The sequence below is a fragment of the Cylas formicarius genome, unplaced genomic scaffold (genome assembly GCF_029955315.1).
Source record: "Cylas formicarius isolate icCylForm1 unplaced genomic scaffold, icCylForm1.1 PGA_scaffold_6__28_contigs__length_40554024, whole genome shotgun sequence".
Classification (NCBI taxonomy): domain Eukaryota; kingdom Metazoa; phylum Arthropoda; class Insecta; order Coleoptera; family Brentidae; genus Cylas; species Cylas formicarius.
The window spans coordinates 28,212,984-28,237,927 of record NW_026844347.1 but is presented as its reverse complement, the minus strand read 5'-3'; the positions used below and the strand labels follow the sequence as shown (position 1 = coordinate 28,237,927).

The following is a 24,944-nucleotide window of genomic DNA, read 5'->3' as shown; positions in this document are numbered from 1 at the left end:
AGTCAACTAGTGCCCGAATTAATTATTAATGTGCGGGACGAGTCCAGTGACGATAGTGATTATTTTGATGTAGAATAACTTTTTTTTTTTAAATATTCTAACATTGCTTTATAGCTAAATTTACTCCTTCATTTATATTTATAATAAATCTTTTAAGTAAAAATGAATTTTTCACTGCATTGACTAAATAATAGAGGAATCCCACCGATGAATTTCTACACACATCCGTCAGCTTTCAGCATTTGTATGCACCAAGTACCGACTTCTGGAATGTCACAGAGGAATTGCGAATCTATTTATTGAGGATTACAAAGAGAAACCGAAACGAGATAAGCCTGCGGTTAGACCTTCATATAAATTTACTAAAGTTAAATACCGGATCATGTCGTAAGAACGGTACATCTTTGGGGAAACTATACCGGAGTGAGAGCAATAACAGAATATTGAATAATTCTTTTACAGATGTTTCTTAGATTATAATTTATAAAATGCTATAATTTATGCCTTCTTATAGTGACGAAATGTTTTTTTTATATATATTTTTCCAATTTAGTACGTAAATGCTTTTTTAATACACTAGCTCGAGCATGGAAATAAAAAAATTAAAAATCCACAACTTGAAAAATTATTAGGCTCCGCCATATTTGTTTGTTTTTGTTTATATGTGACGAAACATACAATCATCTAACGAGCAATTTCATAATTTAATAAATTAGACTTTCATGCATGTTTATAAGAACGGACGTAATAAATTGCCGTGATAGTTCAACTATTACTGTGTAAAATTAAAACCAGTGAAGTCTTAATTACAAATATTCTGATTTATTCTATAATTAATGTATTACAATAATTTACAATTACAAAATATAAACTTATAAAATAAGCCTCGAAATGAATTTGATTTGATTTTTCTCTTACATTAAATTATTTTTTGTGAACAATTATCAATTATAATATTATAGTGCAATTTTTTTAGTCAATGAGTTGTTGAAAACATTCCATTCACAATGCGCACGGTTATCCATAAATACGGGATTTACATTTATTATATACACAAGCTATATATCACATCGCTACGTCTCTTAAATTTGTATAGTTATTATTTGATCTTACACCTATTTTGCTATTTACAATACGGAATAGCGGAAGTATTACATATCCGATGTAATGATTATTTTTACTGTTTCAATCTTCTTTAAAGCAATTTTATAACTTACAAATTAAATTTTGGTCCAATAACTCAGCATTTATTTTAATATCCTAAAACTGAATTAATTACAGCAGAACTGAAGAAGCTAATTGAAAAACAGTCATCCCATTGCTGAGAAACAAAAACACCGAAAAAAACAGACAATCTCAATAGGCAGATGGGTGATATGCTGTTAAGAGATTTTTTTGTAGTCGGTTCAATAACGTATTTTATATGAACTTTAATTAGCTAATAGCTTCAAAAATATAGTTACCTCGTTTCGACTAGAATGTGACCGTCGTGAGTATTTGTAATGGTCTTTAGTTATACATAAATATTTCTCTTATCGTTAAGATATGCTTAACTGCTATTTATTCGCTTCTAGGGGGGGCCAGTAATCTCTAGACTGTTCTAGATAATGTAAACAACGTAAATAGCATATGTAAAACAATATCAATTTAAAATATCACATTTTTGTTGATTTCCTTTTAACACAAATATGTGCCAGCGAAGTATATGAGATTATAAACACATGAATTTAAATAATTATTTATTTTTGACGTGACATCGACCAAAAATTATTAATAAATAAAGCAAGCTTCCATTTGCAATAAATTATGAGATTCTAAAATGAAATTTTATATTGGTCACCCTGAAGTAACCGAAGGAATATTCCAAAAGAATTTCTTAAATTTTAGTTGTAAACTCAAGAGAAAGGAAATAACCTTTTTCTCAATACCGATTGTTATTGGCGTGGAAGATGACAAGGTTGTTTCTTTTCTATCGAGGAAATAGCGATTTACAAATATAATTGAAATTTACAAAATGCAATAGTAAATAAATAAAAAAAAAAAACATTAAACAGGTACAATCAGGAAAACGGTTTCTCCCATCAATGGTTTCGACTCTTGTTTCCGCCGAAAATAACTAAATAAAAATATTGGGTGACCTACCCAGCCGCAGGTAACCACATGTTATAATTATACCTGGTGGGTAAAATGTATGGAAAGATACTTATAATAATAATTCTAAAATATAAGCTTCTTATTATTTTAGCAAACGTTAATACAGTTATTTTTTTATTTTTTAAGACCAAAGATTGCTCGAGCATTTATATTTTCATATTGAAAAGCTGTTTCCTTCAGAAAATCATGGTATAAAATTTTATTGGAATTTTATATCAACAATTTTAATTTAAAAAAATGCCAATGTTTACGTTTACAAAATTGTGGTTTTCTATAACAAATTTTGTTATAAAATTCCATCAAAATTATATAGCATCGTATTCATTACACTGAATGAATGAATGTGAAAGATTTTCTTGAAATTAATATTTCATCATTTTTCCAAATTTTTGACATACTTTTACATATTTCTATAAAATTAGAAAAATAATGCCTCGTGGAAAAAAAAAACAATCGTTAAATACAAGTCCCACTAATTAATTATATTATAAAATATTACTATCTACTTAATACAAATTTTCAGGACTTGACATCATAGCGAGATAGCATCAAAATAAAAGTAGATGTCAAATCTCCCAAAAAGATATGTACATTATTAACGCACATTGCAAAAAACAAAAACGAACACCGATTTAATTTTTATACTCGACGAGCACTCGTTCCTTTAAAAAAACGTTTCAAGAATTTTGCATACAGGGAACACTACAAACAAATATTCACATATAATCTGAAGCTGCCTAGAGAACATGTCACGTTGCGGGACGTATCTGTAGTTCTCAACCGTATATCGTCTGTCGATGAAATATTATGCACTAAATTAATCACTGGACTTACTAATGTACATATTTTTCAGTCTAAGTCTCGTATAAATTATTCTTTTTTGCTTCGACCCATACACCTAGCCTGCCCGGGTTGCCTCTCAGTCGTACACTACATTCGCTACGTATTAGTGCAGTTACACAGGATTGAACACAAAAAAAAAGAACAAACCACTAATTCTGACTATGCGTTCGAAAATGGTAACCAACTGCAAAACGCAAAAGCAGGGAAATGTAAGGTCCAATTTAAGTCCGCTTACAACGAACCTCTATTACCCTTTAGAAGGCAAACAACAAATGTACTTTTGTAATATTTCGGTTAAAGCAGAATAAAAAGTTCAACAAAGACTACAGTAACTAATATCCGTGAAAGTTAAAAAGAAAATCGGACCTTATCTCCCAAACTCAAAAAACGTTATAACAACAATTCTTCTCCAAAATGTTGAAATTTCCTGATTCGAATTGTTGTGATATACCATGCGCGTATACAGTACTCTTCCACTTCCACTCTTCCCCCGTTCCTTTTTGGCCCATCGTAGATGTCAAGTCAAAAACTCTTAGTATAAACAATTTTTTTAGTTATAGTTTTATAAATCTTTAAGTTGAAGTCCACTTTTTGTCAAGCCAATGGTTACAGCAAAGATATTTCAACTTGACCCCTCCAATCGGAGTGGGAAATAACGTTATAAAATAAATTTTTTAACCGAAAAAATGCAATGCAAATAATATCATGTGCAAACGTTTTTAATTTTTTGCCGTTTTACCGCCGGCAAGCAAAGAGAAAAAAAGTAACGGCTTTCTAATCAGTTTGATTAAAATTTGATTATTAGTCTGTAATAATTCGCAATAAGTTAAACTAAACTAAACTGTGTGGCAAAAGAGAATCAATCAATGCTTCTATAATTACGTATTCCTAATTGCGCCGCGGATCGTTTATATTGTTACAGTAAATTGAGTACTAAATCAAAATTTGACATTCGAAGCGTTCATTGATTCGTCCAACGTTAAATATACAATAAATAAACAGGACGCTCTACAAAACGATTTTGTACAATTATGCCGGAATCGAACAATTATATCTCCACATCAAACTGACCAGGTAAACATCCAATTTTACAGGCAAGCAACATTCGCACAATCCTGAAAATGTACACTCGACAATCGTAATAAAAAAAACGTCAGTAGGTTGTAAAACTCATGATACAGGGGAAGGTTGATGGAAAAAGGGCAAGAGGAAGGTCACCAGTGAGATATATAGATCAAATAAAGGAGCTCACACAAATGTCGGTCTCACAAGTGATGCGTACTGTAGAGGACAGAGAAGCCTGGCGAAGGGTCACTACACAACATCCATGAACGAGTCACGACGTCCGAAAACGGACAACGACTGAAGAGAGAGAGAGAGGTTGTATTAAAATAAACAATAATTTTAAACATTTTCCGCGGCATATACCTACAGTTATATGTACAAACCGAGAGGAATTATGATCTACAGTCTACAGTAACTCCAAGTATAAAAGAAATTACGGTATATCCTCTCGGGCTTAACCTAGCTACAAACGTACTGTGACAATTTCTGCACTTCACATTTTGACGTTTTAGAATCAAGCTCATGCACCCCTCCCTTTGATGTATTAAAAGAGTTGTGTGCCAAAAATTAAAGTCTTATTGTAAACAAATATTGTTTAAACTTCGCCCTTGTGTTTCATCTAATATGCCCAGCATTTTTTCCATTGCAAAAAGTTTTAATACGTAATTAGTAATCAACACGTGACGTCATTTCTCATGGTGATGAGTCACAGCAACTCATTGGCAATTAGAGGGAATGTGAGATTTAAATTGACAATTTCCATTAGGAAATGAGAGCAATCAATAAAAGATCATAGGTGATTTTATAAAGATTTTTTCTGTATGAATCACAGCAACTCATGTGCAATCAGAGCGATTGTAGAGTTTAAATTGACTATTTCGACCTTCCAATTGTATTTTAGGTGTCCCAAAAAATATTTTTTTAAATGTTACATTTGACATATGAAACTTATATTCAAATTGGGGCGTGGTGCTTGGAGAATAAAAATATTACATTTGGCTAGTTACAGAACGCGACGGAGTGCCGTTGTGATGCTAGTAAGAACTAAAATCATAGATTAAGCGTTTTTCTTTAATTATTATAGGTCTATCTTAGAACGTATCTTATATAAGATTGATGCGATAAATGTGGTGGCAAATGTCGTCGATAATGTACAGGGTGAGTATATTAAAATCAATGTAGCATTGTAATTAAAAAAATATTTCACGTTTTTTAGACATTTTTTATATATACAAGTTCAATTTAAACATCTCCCGTATTTCTTTATTCTTTAGGTGCTTTCGTTCTATTTTCTATTTATATGTAAGTGTTTTAAATTGTTTTATTGTTCAAATCGTTGTGTTGTAGGACACCGGAATTATTCTAGGTATTCTATGACAACACAGCACCAAGCGAGATAAACATGGACTTATTGAATAATTATTCCTCCTTATGACCTGTTGCTTTATTGAAAATAATATACAGCCCCTCTAAAAGTATCAACTTGGCGTCACTTACTACCGTAAAGTACTGACCGAGAAAACGGAAAGAGACGGCCTAAACGGAGCTGAGAAAACTCCAATGCGTTTTTTTTTTTGCTCAACAGCTTGAGAGGATGTTTGCTAGAGCAAGAAAATTGTCACTTATACGTTGCTAAACAAAAGAAAATATAGAAAAAACCCATGTAAACACAGTACATTCATAAAAAAATCACTTTCGTCGAAATAGTGATTGTACACTTACAGGAACCTTTCATTCTCATCACACTCACCGAGAGAAGCGACATTCCGTCTCTTATGATCAGAGAACAACGTCGGGCAGACTATGTGGCCACTAGGCGCGAGAATCGTTATCGTGAACGATTTTCCTTTCTTTGTAGTATATCTCTTCGCTCTCCTTGTCGCACATTAAGAGCACGATGCCGCCGAAGAGAAATATCGCCGCACCCCACCCCACCCCGTAAGCCCATCCGAACTCCCATACTGTTCTGTTCCCTAAAAAATCAAAATGTTGATATTAGTACGCCTTCGGGATGATCGGGAATGGGAAAGGTATTACCGCAGCACTGTGGAAACGGAAAGTATGGACCACTTATTTTTGTTAATATTCGGTGGCTACAGGGATGTAGTTAACACACACGCGATTTGTTCCCAATTTACGTAAACTGAACCAAAGTATGTGGCTTCATTTTGCATTTCCTATACAAATTATTTTTCTACATTTCCAATGCCACATTTAAATTTACTATTATGAAAATAAAAAAATATATTAAAAAGGATTGTGGCTTTATCTAGACGTTTTAATGTCCTAAATTATTATTAAAAACGTCATGATTTTGTCACCATTGCTTTTCATTTTATATGCGAACACTTGCAATTTATCATCTTTGGAAAGCTCATTCGTTTATTTCGTGGTCATTTGCTTATCTAAAGCAATTGTTTTACGCTGGAATATTGTTTTTATCGTTCTGATTTCAGTTCTCACATACTTATAAGAAATTGGACAGTGGGAACTTGGACGTCTGGGAATAGTGGGAAACCAAGTGGTTTACCATTAATTGCATAAAAATTAATGTAGTTATAACATAATTGTTAAGGAATATTTTGTTATAAAATTTTGATTAATTCTATGCTATTTATTATATGCAATCCTTAGCATATTCAGTAGTGTGGTCAAAGCAGTCAAACATTTTAAATTTTTGGCTTCAAAGAGAAGAAAAAAACATTGAAGGAAATAAAAATTAAATTAAGAACATGCTTGATGTTTGATACAATAAAAAAAAATTGTACGATTTCGTACGATCCATACAATCCACGAAAAATACTTACCCAAGTTTAATTCAGCGGCAAAACATACGGGGTATATTATTAACGCCACCAAAATCGAAGCAACTGGAAAAATAAAAAAATCTCAATCACTCAATCTAAAATTACTGGCGCGTTTCTTATTCCTTCTACGATTTGGAAAATATTCGACGCTAGTGAAACTAAGCAACAATCAAGTGCCACATTTTGGAAATAGAGCCAAATATTTGCACACGGCAAGCGATATAAAGTTTCAACGAACAACTGCGATACTTACGGGCTAGTCCCATGACAATTACGGCGAACCTGTAGTATTTGTATTTCGTATGGTGATCTTTCGTCCTGAGACCTAGCCCAGTTAGGACGGTGGCAACTAGGTCGGTTAACAAAGTTATCACACACAACGCTGCCGCCGCCTTAATGTAAGCTGCAAAGAAGAATTCATTTTTATTGCATTCAATACGTCTAAATTTGAATCTCAACATAAAGCGAGGATCGAAAATTAGAATCAGGTAAATTTAGAAGGTATATTATAGGTAGATCGCAGGAAACTTTCAAAACCATGTTTCCAATCACTTAAATTAAATTTCCTTCAGAAATAATTCCGAATGCAAAAGTTTCAGCTAGGTACGAGAAACTTTGAGCAGATTATTTGCGGACTTGGTTTAATATTTATATCCTGAGATCTTAATTTAATAGTTTTATGATAAAAGAACTTGGGATTGAATTTGAAATATTTGGGTTCTACATAAAAGTGACAACAGCTTGCGTGGTACATCTTCTTGGTCTCCACTCAAAAGGTAGATTTTATTTGGTTTGTTTAAAAATAATCTCATGGAACGGATCATTTCCTCAAGTTTGCAAAATTGATTTAAAATGAATTTTTAAAGAGTAAAAAAGATTAGAAATCTGTGAACAAAATCAATTTCTTTTTTGCGTAGAATTGTAAAATATCTCCGTCGCTGAACCATTTATAAAATACTGTATTTAGTAATTTTTCAAAGAAACTTCCACAGGCTACTGTAACACTTTTTACAAAACTTCTGAATTCCTCCTGCGTCGGTTTTTGTTGAGTCGAACTTGGTTGTTTGAAGTTGGCTTCTTCAGAGCTTGACTGAAACTCTTCAGAAGCCAAGACGCCAAGCGAGACAGACATTAGCAATTTGAACGCAACAAAAACCGACGCAGGAGAAAGTTTTGTAAAAAGTACTGTATTTGGTAGTGGTGGTGTGACACCAATAACTAGCCAAGCTGAATATATATATATATATATATATATATATATATATATATATATATATATATATATATATATATATATATATATACATATATATATACATATATATATACATATATATATACATATATATATATATATATATATATATATATATATATATATATATATATATATATATATATATATATATATATATATATATATATATATATATATATATATATATATATAATATATATATATATATATATATATATATATATATATATATATTTTTTTTTTTGTGCATTAAACGTCTGTTTGTTGTTTTACTGCTCTAATGGATTTGGTCACGATATCGTTTACAGCCGTGGTAAAAATGTATGCTTGGCACAAATATTCTTTTCATTATAATATCCCCGCGTTAACTAGCTCAACCTACTAGGACTATAGTTTCCTAATTTTGGTGAATGATAGGATTTTAACCATTTTAAGAAGAATGTAGCATATTTTTTTGGGGATGTCGCTTTTCAAAATAAGGGGTGTTAAAAATTCTTTAGTGACTAAACGATTGTAATTTGTAATTTGTATAGAATTCAAAAATTAAATAATATACCAGGTGTTCCATTTAAAATAAGAAAATTGATATTCGCCTACGATAAATTAAACACGCAGTATATACAAAATTAAAATAAATTAAAGGTTTGTAATACCTCAATTAACTTTTGTATTCAACTTTTGCCTCCATCCCCTATAGTTTCCGAGATAAAGTACTGTCCTAGGATAAACGCCCACAATACACATACAAAAAAATTAATAAAGCATATTCATATGTCAACATACTCGCTTGATTTTCGGGATACAAGGTATTAAACTGTTTCCACTAGACATCAAATTCGAAGCAAAAATTTTTCTAGAAAAAAATGTATACTTTTTTGTGTTTTTGACAAGCTTTCGTACTTAATATGACACAAATCGCAAAAATTAAATCGCGCTTGGTAATGATGAGATTATCAGTTATTTCGTACTGTTTTCTCTGGGCGAACTTTGGTTTAACTTGTAGTTGCCAGGAATTACGTGATTTGATGAAATCCCCCAAAACGAAGTTTAAAAAAGGTAGTGTACGTATTTATGAACCGATTTTATTGGTTTTCAAAGTGAATATGAATCAAAACAGATGTGCCTACTTTGAGAGGTTTCAAACCTACAACCTACCTGCATCTCTCGCCGTGTAGCAACCCGCGCCACCTTTCGTATTGAACGGCAGCGGCTCGGGGGCGTTTTCTTCTATGCAATGCATGAAGAGGCCCTGTCGCCAACCAGCTGCCATCAACCAGTCCGTCGACGCCAGACCCATTATCATCAGAACAATCACGATGAGCCCGCATATGAACGCGATCACCTGAAAACGAGAAAAATATTTTAACAATTTGTTATGCCATCGTTTTTCCACAGACTTATATTCCTATTGTGAGTGAATAACTTTAGATATACTGTATTTATATACGGCCGATAAACGATATCTATCTATATAACATTCAAAACATTGATAATTACAGAATGAGAAAAGGTAGTAGTGCAAACCTTTTCGACCATTGATCATTTTATACAAATCTCTCGTAAAACTCACTAAACACATTTTTGCGCATTGTGAAATTAATAAATAGACAGTTAACCGTTCTCGCCACATCACATTAAATCAAAAGTTATTGCAGATCAATTGGCTAACTCTGGTCGGCTGGAACCTAAGATAAATCTTCAACTATGTTTTATATTACGTTTTACCTAAAAGTAATATTTGGAAGGTTTGGGTATCACAAGCTATGGGCGTTATAGTTCACAACTTTGATAAGCCTCCAACTAACCCTTGTTTCCATAAGTTACCAATGAACAGAAAAAAAGTCACTACTTTGTGTCGCCTAGGAAGAACATCCGCCCATCTAATTGCAATTCTGGGTTACTTGATGACCAGACTCATATGTTGTTTCAGTGCCCTATAAATGGGAGTAATTGACAAGTGTTATATGATTTATTTATTAACGCTAATTTTTCTTTTCCCATTCCTATCAATAATACGCTGTTCCATCCAGCCTGAATATGTTGCTAAAAATAATTCCCCTTTTTTGGAAACATGTGGTTTGAAATTGAACAACTAGTTCCAAGAAGGAAATAAACGTCAAAATATGAGTAAATGACATCTACCTAATGAAGCTATTGTTGCTATGATCATATTCGATCATTCCCATCAAGGTAATTATTTGAATTATGTGTTCGAAGTGTTTTCGGAGCGCGAGCATTGAAGCCAGATATAAAAACATTTCTATGAGATTATACTAACATGGCCAACTACTTCATCTGAAGAAAACGGAGATTAAGAGTTAATATTAGACCTTACTGATTGTTTGAGTATAAAAAGAATATTTTTGTGTATTATTATTATAAATATTTTTGTGAGGCTTCATTTTTAATTATGTTTTGAATCCCTTTGTATAAACAAATGTGACTATAGCCATATGAGAAATTAATTGAAGTGACTAAATATACACAGCGTTAATCAACAGCCTTTCAAACTATTCTTCGACAGCACTTGATTAAAAAAAAAATGAAATTATTAAAAATGGAAAAAAAGTGGCTGGCCCTTGGTAATTATTTATTATCCATTGTAACCCGATTACACCGTCCATATGTGTCGGACGGAAATTAATTAACGAAGATGATTAAGTAAATTTATTTAAGTTGGGCCAGTGCAAAATTCATTATTCACGAAAACTCTGGGAAGAAGTCGGCGCCTGGAACATAGAAATTCTATTTAAGTTTAGTCACGGCATATTTAACGGCTATTTACCGAATAGCCCAGCTGCATTTCGCATCCGCGTTTTACTTCTAATTATAAAAAAATTGGGTCGAGTCAGAAGCTTACTTTCATTTATATTTATATTCCTAAAATCTTGAAAAAAAGGACAAAGTCGAATACTTAATTAACGGCTTTTCCATTTTTATCTAAACTGAAACATTTTCAGTTTAGCTATAAAGAAGTCATGGATAATTCGCGAGACGTCAGTTTTATTTATCAATAACCGAGGCAGGAGGAATCCAGAAGATTTGTAAATAGTATTACAGTAGTCTGTGGAAGTTTCTTTAAAAATGATATAATTGTCACAGGTTAGTCGTTATTAGAAAAAGTGAATGAATATCAGTAATATTGATCATGTGAGACCCGTTTTACATTTCTTTTTTATTGCTACAATTAATTAACTGACAATAAACTGCGAGCGTTACTTTTCCAACACAATTTTTAGAAATCAAAAAGTAATGTTTTCTAAAATATGTTATAGACTAAAACAAATAGGACGTCAATCATCACAATTGTTCTCGCAAAATCGAATATTATTATACGACAAAAAACGATAAATTTCTATTTTTCATGATATTCATGGAACTAAGTGAGACGCCATAAGGTGTATTTGCAATACTTCACCACATTAAGGATTTTTGTTAATGATAAAACATTTTAAACCATTAGCTGACAATAGCCATAGCAAAAAAGAAGTCGTCTATAATAAAACTAGAAAAAGTAATTGCTTCTTGAATGATGAAAATGTTATCTACTTTTCGAATATTTACAAAGCTTGATACCAGAAAGATTTAAAGTGTGATAACAAACTACTTCCGTTTTATGTTTGCTATGCATGAGATAGGCTCATCAGAGGAAAGTGATTTTTATTTATACGAAAATCGTGTAAGCCAAAATGAAACCCATAATTCCTTCCTTTGCCCTTCAAAAGAATATGATTCTCGTCATTACGCTCAATTTAACATTTCTCGACGGTGACTTGAGGCAAATTGTTCTGGGTCCGAAACGTCATTATGAAATTTATTTCATGCACGGTAAAATCTAAATTGACCGCTTCGAGCGACATCCCGAACAAAAAAAATTAGATGTGTTTTTAATAATTATTTCAATTTTTTCTACGATTAAGACCATCCAAAATACAAATCTGCGATGGCTTCGATTATAACTTAAATACACGAATAACCACTAATTTCAAAATTGGTTATATAGGCAGACGAACAAATATTTACTAGTTTTACACTTTTTGAAATACACGTTTCTTTTTTCTTTTAGGTTTTTCTTCGAGAAAATGATTTAAATTCAAGAGCCCCTCTATCGTTATCTCAAGAGCAGTTATTTTACAAATTATATTATATATTATTTTTTACATGTTTAGAAAACAAAATTGTGTGCCGTCTAACGTTTTTCAAGTAAAAGAGAAGTGAAATTGTCAATTTAGTAAGATGTAGATTTTTTTTTAAATGGTAATTGCAACTATTTTTAAAGGACAAATCACGTGTCTCCCAACTTTCAAAATTTTATTTTAACTAATCCTAAAAAGTAATACATAACTTAACTATTGTTTCATCAGAAAATAAGTCGAGTAGATAAATTAATTTTGGGTTTCCCCATCTCCAATTATCAATAAAATTTTAATCTTGCGGGTTTCAATTGAGTACGACCTACGACTCGCACTGTGTATAATTTTTTAATTAAAAAAATATAATTAATAAGGAATCAACACATTTTATTCATTTATGGCAAGAGAACATTACTTTTTTTTATTTATGCTGTTTTTTTCTAGTTTTTTTCTAGTAAATCTTTCCAAAAAGTTAATAGTACCTAGGTATATCAGATCACTGCGACAACAAGTATTCCATACAAATAATTTAGAATATCTTACCAACGCAACAAGTACATGAGTATATAAATTCCAAATTAATTAAAGTCATACTTTCTTAATTACTGTTAAGGAGTAATTTTAAAAAAATGCATACCCGCCTATACCAGTGTCTATACGCGTTCAACCTAAACGTCATCCAGTCGCCCATTGCGGTGTTCGAAATGTAATCAATTGCACATTAAAAAACGATAATACCATTAATTAAAGTCACGCACGATTCCTTTTATCTACAACAACAACGGCGGACGCATCGATGCATACTGACGTTGAAAAAAAAACTAAATAGTTAAAGTTTGATTCACTTGGCCTAATATACTGTGAACCAATAAGAGAACACTTTTCACTTGGCGTCTTTCAACAGTCGACAAACAATTGTTCTTCTCTAAAATGATAAGAGGTTACAGGCGATAAAGTCACGTCTAGACTAAGGAATGTTATCTATTAATGTGAGCTGGAATGTTTACGAACCATAAAATAGCGGATCTCCCAAATTCTGTAGAAACTAACTAGTAGACATTTCCGTGTTTTAATCATAATTGATACCAAAACAAAACCAAATTCGTAACAAATATAAAAAAAATATTTTCCCAAATATGACAAGCTATCGTTTTTGTAAACCATAATCTCTCCAAAACTAGCTCGTACCAATGTTCTTACTGGAAGAGCAACTCTCAGGTTGGACATTTTAGGCGATTGCCCATACAAAACATTTATTTTTTATAAAATTAGTCCGAATATAGCAACTACGTTTCTGAGCTCCTAGAAAACGTTGTCTAAGTTATTTAAAAACTCAAATGCCTAAAGCTAAAATACTTTCCTTACTTTATGAAGCTAAGACATATCATTGACTTGTTAAAAAGGGAGATATCAACGCAACAGAATTGGGAAGAATGACTAAAAAACAGGAAGAACTTATTAAACTATTAATTAATTAATTAAGGGCTTCAATATCTGGTAAATTTTTGGGATTCAGAGATTTACAGTGATTTATAGTGAATTTCACATAATTTAAGATTATTTATGGATGACGTTTTGTTTAACCCAAAAGCAATGATGAACTATATGAAATTATTAGAAATATAACTTTTTGAAGCTTGTTATTAAATTTAAAAAAAAAGTATTATTATTGAAAGTCAAAATTGACTTTTGGAGTAACAAATATTAAGGCACTTCCGTAAAACACGAAACAAACAACGTTCATGTCGTCCGCCAAGCTATCGGACATTCAAATTACAAGACGAAGACAGACCACAAAAACGCCAATGAGAAAATAATTTTATTAGCCCTGAAGATTTTGATTTTATATTTTTTGTGTGTATTCTTTAACGCTTGATCATGAAAACAATAGTTCAGAGATATAGATATCTTGTAGTCCATTGGAAAGTCCTGGTGTTTCATTTCAATGACATTTAATAACATCAATAAAACTGGGCCGCGTTTGGAAACACAATAGGGTCAAATTACTATTCCGTGTGGCGGGTTCTATTTTTATTTTATTTACCATTGTGCTGCGAAAGATTCTTGATGGATCTATAAAAGCTCATTACTAAATTTTACGGAACTGCGGAAAAGTTTATCGAAGCAGTAAAAGAATATTGTTATAGAAAATTGGAAAGTTACAACCTTTCAGATTGAACATCGCTAGGAAAATCAAACCCGTATAGAACGGCTCGGGTGCAAAATCAAGGTACATTTTTTGTGGAAAAGAAATATTTTCTTTTACTCTCTACTCCAAAATTTAAATAAACGTGTGCATAAAAGGTCACTTTAAAATGTCAGTTTCAATAAAAATTCTCGAGAGCCACTTCGAGTGTTTCCGGTACTCAATAATGGGTTCGAAGTCTTCGGATATTTTGGGTGGATTTTAATCACGTCTGCTGGTTTTGATGGTCACGTCACATGACACATTTTGATTATATTGGTTTTGCCAGCAAGCCTAATGGTCGCACAAAAAATATATTATTCAACACGTGTATAAACTTTCTCATTAAATACCAGCACCGCTGTACTAGTGTTTAATTGTGGCTTGTGACTCAGCGTCGTTTACGAAACTTGTTGCATATAGTATCATATGCAAAATAATTACAATTGCAACAGTTATTGATTTTTTATTGCTTTTAACATTTAACAACTCTCATCACATTAGTAGTAGCTGATTAAGGAAAAAGTGCAATTCTATTACAAAAGACTTCTTTTGACTGTCGCAACATAAAATTTGATTCTGCCGTTTTCAGTTATTCAGGCCGTTTAATGGCTATCTCATTATTTTTTTACACTGAGATTCTGGCCCAACGTTCTCAACACTCAACAAAAAATAGAAACCTAGTGCATTAACCTGTTTTGTTTTGTTTAATGGACGCTGCTTTTAATTATAAAATATGTTTTGTACAATCTTTGTGCTATAAAAAATATAGCAGGTTCACGCTTTAACAGTGTATTTTGTCGAAATATGCCTTGTTTTTATGTTGAAGTTCTAACAGCACGTTTTATCATATTTTTAATTACATCATTCTAAATATATTAAAAAATTGAATAACACGTTTTTCGAGCATTTATAGAACATTGTTTGGTATAAGAAAATTGCTAAAAATACGAGGCCTCCGGTATTCGAATATTACTGAAGATAAAACAGAGCGCTAGTACTTTTAAAAATAAAAATCATAATGACAATTAATGCATCTATCTTATATTAAATTAACTCTAATTACCGTCTTGTAGTTTTTGGTTGTTAAAAATTAACTTGATTGAAATTTTAGCAGTTTTTGCAAAAAGGAATATTTTTTCACGTTAAAACGGTGGGGAGTGGAAATAAACAAAATAAAAATAAAAATAAATAAAATTTAATTACCCTAAAAAAAAGTGCAGAAATTTTAAATTAAAAATGAATAGAAATGAAAAAATGGTCGGAAGATGTGCATTAAATTTGATAGAGATATCTAAAATAGGAAAAATTCAGTGTAAAAAACGATTTAATTTCCTTGAAATTTCGAAAACGAAGCATTTCTCGTCGTATGTTAGGAAATTAAGTTTTATTTTGAAAGTAGAATATGCTATTTAAGTTGGGATACTGATATTCGGGCCACATAGCATATGTGGATAGTTTCCTATGTGACTCTATGTGTCATATTATTTTGGCATTGCCATTTTCAAAAATGTGAGCTGTTTAGGTTGGTAATTAAATTATAGTGGAATTTCCACCACACCCTTAATAAAGTTACGTTCAGTGAACCTTATTTGCATGCCACTGTGTACTTTGTACGTGATAATTAAGTTTCGCGCCAGTGATATTATTTGCTTTCCGAGAAATCGGAAGGAAACTTAGACGACGGGTAATCAATACGGAAATTTCTGTTTACACAATTATTAGGTCAGACTTGCCAATATTTTGAAATCGATTATAATTGGTCGGCGGACATAACCACGGCTCGTGGAGCGGACTGAACAAAAGGGAAATTGAAACTATATGGAATTATGGATTATTACTCGGGGAAATAAACCATTGCACGGGTAATTCGAATTCGGATTAATAGAACAAATTGACATAATGCGGGCACGTGGATTTAGTGGTCGATGGAAAATTTATGTCCTCCTGAACAGCCGCTGCTGCGTTCTTAACGATATTAGCAAAAATACAGCGTGTTGCAACGAGAGAGGAAAATACATGAATAAAGGCAATAATAAAAAAATAAATTGGCGAGCTTTATATTAATTCTAAAACTCTATAAAATTTGAAACAAAATCCGTATCAATGCAGGCGACTTCTGGAGTATTTGGTTAGTGTGGTGTACCAAAACGGGATTTCGTACAGATAAAGGACAGTTTTTGGGTAGTTTTCGCCGGAAGTTAGTGAATTTTGGATCAGACTGTGACATTTTGAAAAGTTTTTGGGCTTGATTTTTGATATTGGTTCTAGGTGATTATGATCGGACCGAAACTGACCAAAGGTACTCAAAAGAATGCAAGATCGGACCGAAACTAACCAAAGAGACTCAAAAGAATGCAAGAAAATAACAGTCGTGATTTTTTTTGGCGGCCCATTTTGAACAAACACTTCCCGCCAATTAAATAAATAGTATAAGTAGCAGTGGGTAAAATACTGGATAATAATTTATTTAGTTTAGTCAAATATGCCATGAATAGCTCTGATGCATTTAAATAATGGATCCATTTCCGATGAACTCGGAGGTGAGCGAAAAGGAAAAATAGCTCAAATTCTCCTCTTTTTATATCATCTACCTATACCAGATCTCGTTTGGATGCACTCAATACCCTAGATATCTTTGTTAACACTCGGTATAACATGTCGGATCTAGAAGGTTTCTACTCGATTTTTGTAACCATTTACGTTTGATTATAGATAATTATAGAACATCAGTCAAGTTTGCCATTAAAGAAAGATTGCTTGTAATTCCACGGGCTCGTTGATAATTTAGGGTCAAATGTTCATTATTTCAAAATACAGGGACTCGAAGTTTAAGAAAAAAATCGGGTTTATACAAAGCTTAACCACTAGCCATTGGTGTAGAGATTTATTTTCTTAATGTTATATGGATCTGGTTCTTAAATAATTAAAAGACTAGAAATACAATTAATCCATCCAAAAATTACTACTACTGACGAGTAGTTGAAAATGTTTTTTTAACTCGAATCGTTTTTGAAATATTTTCCTACTATAGATAACAGCAACATGTTATAAATGTGTTCGTCGACATAATTGTGATAGGAAAAAAAATCAACTAATACTCCTAAGTGTAAATCAATAAATGCGACCATCAGTTTGCACTCATATTTACATTAGAGAATCGATTGTTCCAAATGTGAAAATACAACAGGCGAACGTACAACCGTAGGAAAGTTCCGATTTATCAAATTTAAAGCGAAATTGCGAACACTGCAACCGCTCGCGGATAATCACGCTGAAACTTTTCACGTATTTAATAAAATTATATTCATGAACTGAGAATTTGCAATTAAAATACTGGACACAATTTTATATTAAACGCCAGAATTGGTCATTATATAACTTTATTAACAAGCAAAATTAGATAATTCAATAATATTTAGTGTTTTGCTCCATATTTATATAAAACCGCTAAAACAAAAAAATACAAATTAATGAAAATTAAATGAAACGACCCGTTTTTATAGATTTCTTACAACAAAAGGATAATATTCTGGAGTGGTGTTGGGGCTAGTCAATTGCCAACTTCTTTATTGACTACTCAAATTCGATCAAAATGGTTTGAATAAAATCTTGCAGTTGTAGAGCATTATTTATCATTGTTTAATAATAATATGGATTTTATAATAAATTATTATGCGTTTGTGATGTCCACTTTACCTACAAACCTCTTCAACAATATCCGAACATGATACTTAGCGATTCGGGGAATTCCAATAAAAGTATAGACTCCATTTAGTTCCCAGAACGATGTGACAGCGACGTAACGCACAATATGAATTTCATTGTATTTTTAAAATTATTTCGGTCAATTGACTGGTCGATTGACCCGAAAAAAATGGACCGGTCAAATTCACAACCCTACTCTGAAGCGGCCGCTATCGAATATTGGTTCAATTCTGAGCTTCAGTGTTTGTTTGATACGACAAGAGATTACCGGCAGCACCTAAAAAGGTTGAGAACCGCTACTCTCAAAGATATCCTATGCTATATCTTCTATTGCTTTAGGATAAAACCGAGAGCATATATTTTTTTTGCTAAAAAAATGTGTGTAGCAGACAAAAATAATAATATACAGGGTCTGAAATTGCTTAGTTCCCAAGGTACAAGATGTTTTTTAAAAGACGGTTTGTTACAATACGTAAAATAGTTTTTTCCTGATTTTAACGTAACTTTTCTTCAACTAGAAAATTGTCCACTGCCGCACCGGAACGAATAGGATTGTCGAGGAGATGTACGCCACTTTGCTTGCATTGACAAATGTATATGTCAGTTATTTAGTTCGTTCAGTTATTTACTTCATTTTGATTGCTAATATAAAACGAAGATACAGCGGAACTTCGAAAACTCGAATTTTTGATAAATTGAAACAAATTGGTTGGCAATAGCGTCAAAAGTAGGAAATGAGTGTGTGCGAATATCTTGATAACTCGAACGAAACATTTGGTGCCAACTTCGTTAAGTCGAATTTTCTCGGGGAACCCCCTAATTACGACCGATCTTAACCTGTCTTTTTAACGTATCTATGCAAGCAGTTCAGTTTCTGTGCTTGCTAAGTTCACTTGTATGACTTACTAGTTAATAGCAAGTGCAAAAAAAAAACCCTATTCGGTTTACACATTATATTAAAGACATTTTTGGATTTTTGAATTTGTTGATATGTCATCAAAACGTACTTTAATAGCTTTGTCTGTTGAACAAAAATTCAAGGTTATAAAAGAAGTGGAAAGTGGCTCAAAAAATAAAGATGTAGCTGTGAAGTATGGGATTTCGGCAACTACAGTGTCTACAATTTTTAAAAATAAACATTCAGTCATCACCCCAATGGAAAGTGGCAGTGCATGTGGGGTCGAAGAAAACAAAAACAATAACATTACACTAATGGATTGTGTTGACGACGTAACAATCGCATGGAATATCGACGTTAAGCCTGAAATAATTTCCAACGCCTGAAAGAAAAGAGTGAAGACGAAATCCAAATAGAAATCGAGTTTAAAGCTTGGACAAACATTAGAGGTATAGCAGAAGGTAGCACCATCAAAGATTTTATACATGTGGATGAGGATATTGTTACTTCAGAGTTTCTTACTAATGGATATATTATCGAGTTCTGCAGATCCGAACCGGTACAGTTAAACATCGAAGATGACTGCGAAAGTGACACGATGGAGGAGGAATTGGAAGGTGATTCTCAGCAACCACCTTCAAATGAATTGGTTGAAAATTCGTTGATTGTCTTGCGTTCCTAGTTGAAAAGCAGTGAATACACAACCGATTCCCTCTATGATTGTTTAAATAAAATTGAAGCTTTTTTTGAAAACCAAAATAAGAAATCCGGTCGTCAAATAACTGACTTTTTTCCAGTGAACGAGTAAACTTTAATATGTACATACATATGTATGTATATGTGCATACATACTATGTTTATATATACTGGGTACATGTACAATACATTTGCATGTACATATATTATGTAAATATATGTATATATATACATAGATATTAGGGCATTTATGTAACGTATAACCCATTTTTAAAAATGAATGAATAAATGTTCATTCACAGAAAAGTACATGCATTTGTAGTTTTTATTGATAACTCGAAGGCTTGATAACTCGAAATTTTCATATGTCAAATCGCAGTTCGACTTATCGAAGTTCGACTGTATATAATTATTTTATCTCTTATTTAAAATCAGTGGCAATTAATTTAGCATTTTTTTTTTAATATTTAGCCCTATTATAATATTGGTGAAATAATAAAACGCAGCTAAAGAAAAAAATAACTTGAACAGGATTTTGTATTAAGACATATTGCCTCAGTATAATTTGATCACTAACATACATACATGGTAGGAATTTTATTAAAAGCTTTATTAACTATTGCTTTTTTCTTATTTCCTCTTCAATTCCGTCTTTTTTCAAATTCTTGCATTTATTTTTATTTCATTAACAGTAGACCTCGATAAAGCCACAAAATACGTTTTCAATTAAACATAAGAAAGAGTAATTAAATGGTAGTTAGGAGAATGCTTCATGTATTGCACCCGGACCTTTACTGTTATTTAAACAACAGAAGTGTTAAGGTAGGCACGTCGAAAATTATACGCGAATGGGCTAATTTACGAATGCGGTGTATTCAATGGAAAATTATGTTATTATAGTGCAAACATAATTGCGTTACCAGCAATTACTGCACTGTAAATTTGTGCACTCAACGGTGCGGCTTTGACAAAGTGTGCATTTCTAACGATACTGTTACAATGCTGCCTTCTCGCATACGTATATATTAACTCCCCCTTCTCGCGGAAAATGTACAACATTATTCCAGCCGATTAATGTTTTATACTAATATTTGCATATGCCGCAATTCCGATTACGAAGTCATAAAACGGAGACACTACAGTAGCTCCTACAAATTCATCAAGGCTTAAGCTCAAGATAAAAGAACATTTATTTATTTATTACTACTACATTTTCATACCACATTAAAAATAAAAAACGACAAGCAAGAGACAATTATACCCAGACAACCAAGACCATAAATTTGGTAATCAGAAACTGATTAAATTCTATTTCACAAGTAACGAGCGGAAAAAAATCAAGCGAAAAAACCCCAATATAAGTACAAAATTTTCCGAATATATGCATCGAAATGAACAAAAAATGCAAATATGCATTTTTTTTATATGAAAAATTATGAACATTAATGTAATTTTAAATAAAGCCAGAACTATTTATAATTAAACCCGTTCTTCAGAAAGCCTATAATTTTTTAACCTATTTGAATAAATATAAACGAAACAAACAAAAATGCTAATAAAATATATAGCAAATTGCAATACATAAATTCTAAAATATCAAACTCTTACAGTGACAAAATGTTATTTACGATTATAAAAAAAATATAATAATAAAATTAAAAATTGAAAATTCAATACCAAAAATACATTCAGATAAAAGCAACTTGCACAACATACAATTCGTAGACGAACAAACTATTCGTTGCAGTTATAAAAAGAATTGATAACTAAATATTTCTCAAAATTGTGGGACAGTGTTTTAGTTTTGTAATTAACTATGATTCTAATTAATAGAAATCCATATAAGAAATCCTACAAAAAGTTTTTTCAGGATTTTTCAGGATTTTGAGGCCTTCAATTACTGCCATAAATTTTATTTATTATAACCGCAGCATCTAAAACTTTTTTCAAATCTACCTCAAACTGATTTACTAAAGCCAAAAAAACAGAAGTAGCGTCCAATTTCGTGAGTACTAATAGGTACACCGTGCGACAAATAAAACGATCCACTATACGATCTCGAAACCCATAGGAGATACGAAAAAAGTTTTGTTTGGATTCTTCTGATGATGTAAAATATTATAATTGTGTTGATACGGAGTGTCCCAAAAGTGTTCCACCCGACATCAACTTTGATATTTTAAATAGAACACCCTACATATTTCAAATGGAACACCTTAAATTTTTATTCAGATATCAATTCTAGGACAAAAATAAGGTAAGTTTATACTTTATGTTATATTTAAATTTTACTTACGTTTTGTACGAAACGTATCCCCTATGGGTTTCCAGATCGGGTCGATCGTTTTATTTGGCACACGGTAAACTCAAGTTTTTGACTTAGAAAGAGTATTTGCATTGATTAGAACGGCAGAAGATAAGTCTTTTAGGTCTTCGATAACTTTTTTAACTAATTCAATTCATAAACCAAGTTCGCCACCAGTTTGTGGTCTTAATTGAGTGGACAAATTTCGTTATTTAGTTGAACACCTGAAGGTGCTTTCCATTTACCAATGAAAACTCATCTCTTATACATTCTGCTATCCTATTCATACCATGAGCCAAACAAGTAACATGAAATAGGATACAATCAAATATTATTTCTGTGCCTTACGGTGCAACAACCGTAAAAAGGAGTATGAATTTTTCTAACCAAACTAACCAAAACTAATGTTTCTTGAACAGATCTGGTTACACTTAAATTGTTGGCTTTAGGATCTACCATAATCATTGGATTTATTGGTTTTCCCTAAGACTCCACAATATGCAATGTGTCTCCCACATGAGTCATCAATCACAGGATATAAATAATTTTCACCCATTACTTTTTTAATGCCATCTAAAATACAGGGTGATTATAGAAATTTCAAATTTTTGGGCACCCTTCGTATCTCGGGTATCCTATAAAATTTCGGAAGATGAAAAGCAGAATTTAGTTTTTTTCTAAACAGTTTCATCTTTTTGAAAAAAATAAAATAAAAATATATAGATAACGCTATGTGAAATCTTACTAATAAAATTTTAATATCAAAATATGTTGGCCTACCGTAAATACCTTTATCAAAACTTAAAAAAAAATCATTTTTGTGAGGTTATTTATACAAATAATCCCAACTGAGAAGGTTATACCAAATGGATTCAAATTGGACTATAAGATATGGGATATTCCATTAAAAAAAAAACAACTTTTGTTTTAAAAAGACGAAACCGGTTTTCACCTTTCCGACATTTCATAGGATAACCGAGATACGAAGGGTGCCTCAAAAATTCAAATTTCCAAAATCACCCTGCATTTTAAAAACCAAGCAAGTCATGAAAACTTTCGTTTCTGGTCGGACAGGGTCTTTATTTGGCAATAAAATGCAATAAATTCTCTATTATTGAGAAAAATGCATGTTTTGTACAAAACATACAAGAAATGCATTTTGCATTTTCTCCGCTCCTTATTCACAAGTGCATTGCAATAAAATGGCAAATTTCATACAGTGAAGCTCAATTCCGGCGTAGGCCACAGGAGTTGATACAACAAAATTAAAAACGTTTTAAATTAGAAGCGGATAATATGTTAAGTAAAAATTGTATATGTTGAATATGAATAAATATCTACATTACACGGGTTTAGTAAAAATCCCGCAAAAGCCAATACTTTAGTTTTGCTTGCATTTAAAAAAAAATTGGTACACCGGAGTTTTTAAGTATGCTCAATTCATTAATTGTATGACCAATAATGTCAAGTTTATAGTCATCCAGATAGCGGTCCGAACTTATTTTAAATGAAAAATGTAAGTTTTATTTAATCTTTCTGATTCTGAATTATTAAGATTGGATAAAATACTTTTAATTTTAGTAAATTTGAACTTCTGTAGAAAGTTTCTCTTTTTTATATAAAAGAACAGCATACTTGTAGAAAAAAATAAAAAAACCAAAGAGAGAAAAAATATGAATCATTTGTAAAAGTTTCAGACACTGCGATAATTATAACGTATTTTTTATAATTCAGTTTTTGTATAATAATTAATTTAAGGGTACCTAATAGAATATACAAAAAGAGTATATTTTATTCTGTTAAAATAAAATTGTTTCCTTTTTACCACTATTCTACCGGGACGAATTTGGCACACCATTTTCATTGTTGGTGAACGCAATAGACTTTAAATAGCAAGAGTCGACGTACGTGAAATGTGAGTACTACACAGCATTAATGAAACGGTTGTGGCTGATGAAAGAATACAATGCTGAAATGAAATTCACCGCAGCAAACGATTTTCGGGGGCTAATTTTAATTTTGAAGGTTCTCGAAGTTATAAAATTTTATTTGGTTTTGAACAACAGATATCTTGAAAAAAAATCGAAACAAAAGTTTTCCCACTTATGTGGTAATACCTTTTATTTTTGTCATTATAAAAGACCGCAGGTGCCATATTGTACCCGATTTTAGTTCAAGATTATTTCCCACTTTCGAATTACCAGTTCTAATGCGCTCGCCAGCCCCGTAATAATCCTTATCGGCTAAATGGCAAATCCCATAAGAAATTGCAAAGTTTTATATGTTCGTTAATGGCCTCTACAGAAAAAGAGACATATAAAAAGTATAGCATACGAAATAAATCCAAGATTACAGACGGAAAATGGAAAAAAATATATATAAGCCTCTTCGCTTTAGCAATACTGTGTTTTCGGATTCCTTGGTCAGGTTTAGTTAAGAAACACTTTTGTGGTGATACACACAAAAAAAATAAGTTTTCCATTTGTCAAAAACATAAAATTTCAAATGAAATTGCAAAATAAATCGCGTAACTAAATCAGAAATTTTAGAATTTTGCCTTTAATGCAACTTCGAATGATTTTTTTAATATTTTTCTTAAAATAATTTATTTTGTTTTAGTGCAAAACATCTAAGTTATCAATTTCAGAAAGATGTAGAGTTATAAAACCCCATTAGATATGCAAGGGAAGCACAGAGTGACCCAACGCATACTTAAGCCACTTTCATTGTTTGGCATTGATTTCATTGTAAAATTATTTCTTTTTAAAAAAGCATATAAAAAGTAAATAGTAAGAATTGTCAGCTTTTAAAATATTAAAAAGCTATTTATTGTCATTTAACATTTAACAAGAACATTAGCCCAATATAACTTCGATAATTAATGTCTATACA

General features: G+C 31.6%; 1 protein-coding gene across 4 annotated transcripts in view; it reads right to left on the bottom strand.

The window, feature by feature from the left end:
- Window positions 1–5,867: 5,867 nt before the first annotated feature.
- Window positions 5,868–24,944, bottom strand: part of LOC132703452 (transmembrane protein 47) — an 88,865-nt gene continuing 69,788 nt past the window's right edge. For 2 of the 4 annotated variants that reach the window (XM_060672715.1, XM_060672716.1), the window contains 4 exons: window positions 9,283–9,469; window positions 7,123–7,272; window positions 6,870–6,932; window positions 5,868–6,035 (listed from right to left, as the gene is read on the bottom strand). In XM_060672715.1, the coding sequence (XP_060528698.1) occupies window positions 5,875–6,035; window positions 6,870–6,932; window positions 7,123–7,272; window positions 9,283–9,469 (561 nt within the window). In that variant the 3' untranslated portion in view covers window positions 5,868–5,874. Of the gene's footprint in view, window positions 6,036–6,869; window positions 6,933–7,122; window positions 7,273–9,282; window positions 9,470–12,803; window positions 12,848–12,897; window positions 13,051–24,944 lie in introns of those variants that run through there. The other 2 variants (XM_060672714.1, XM_060672717.1) reach the window with 2 other exon arrangements.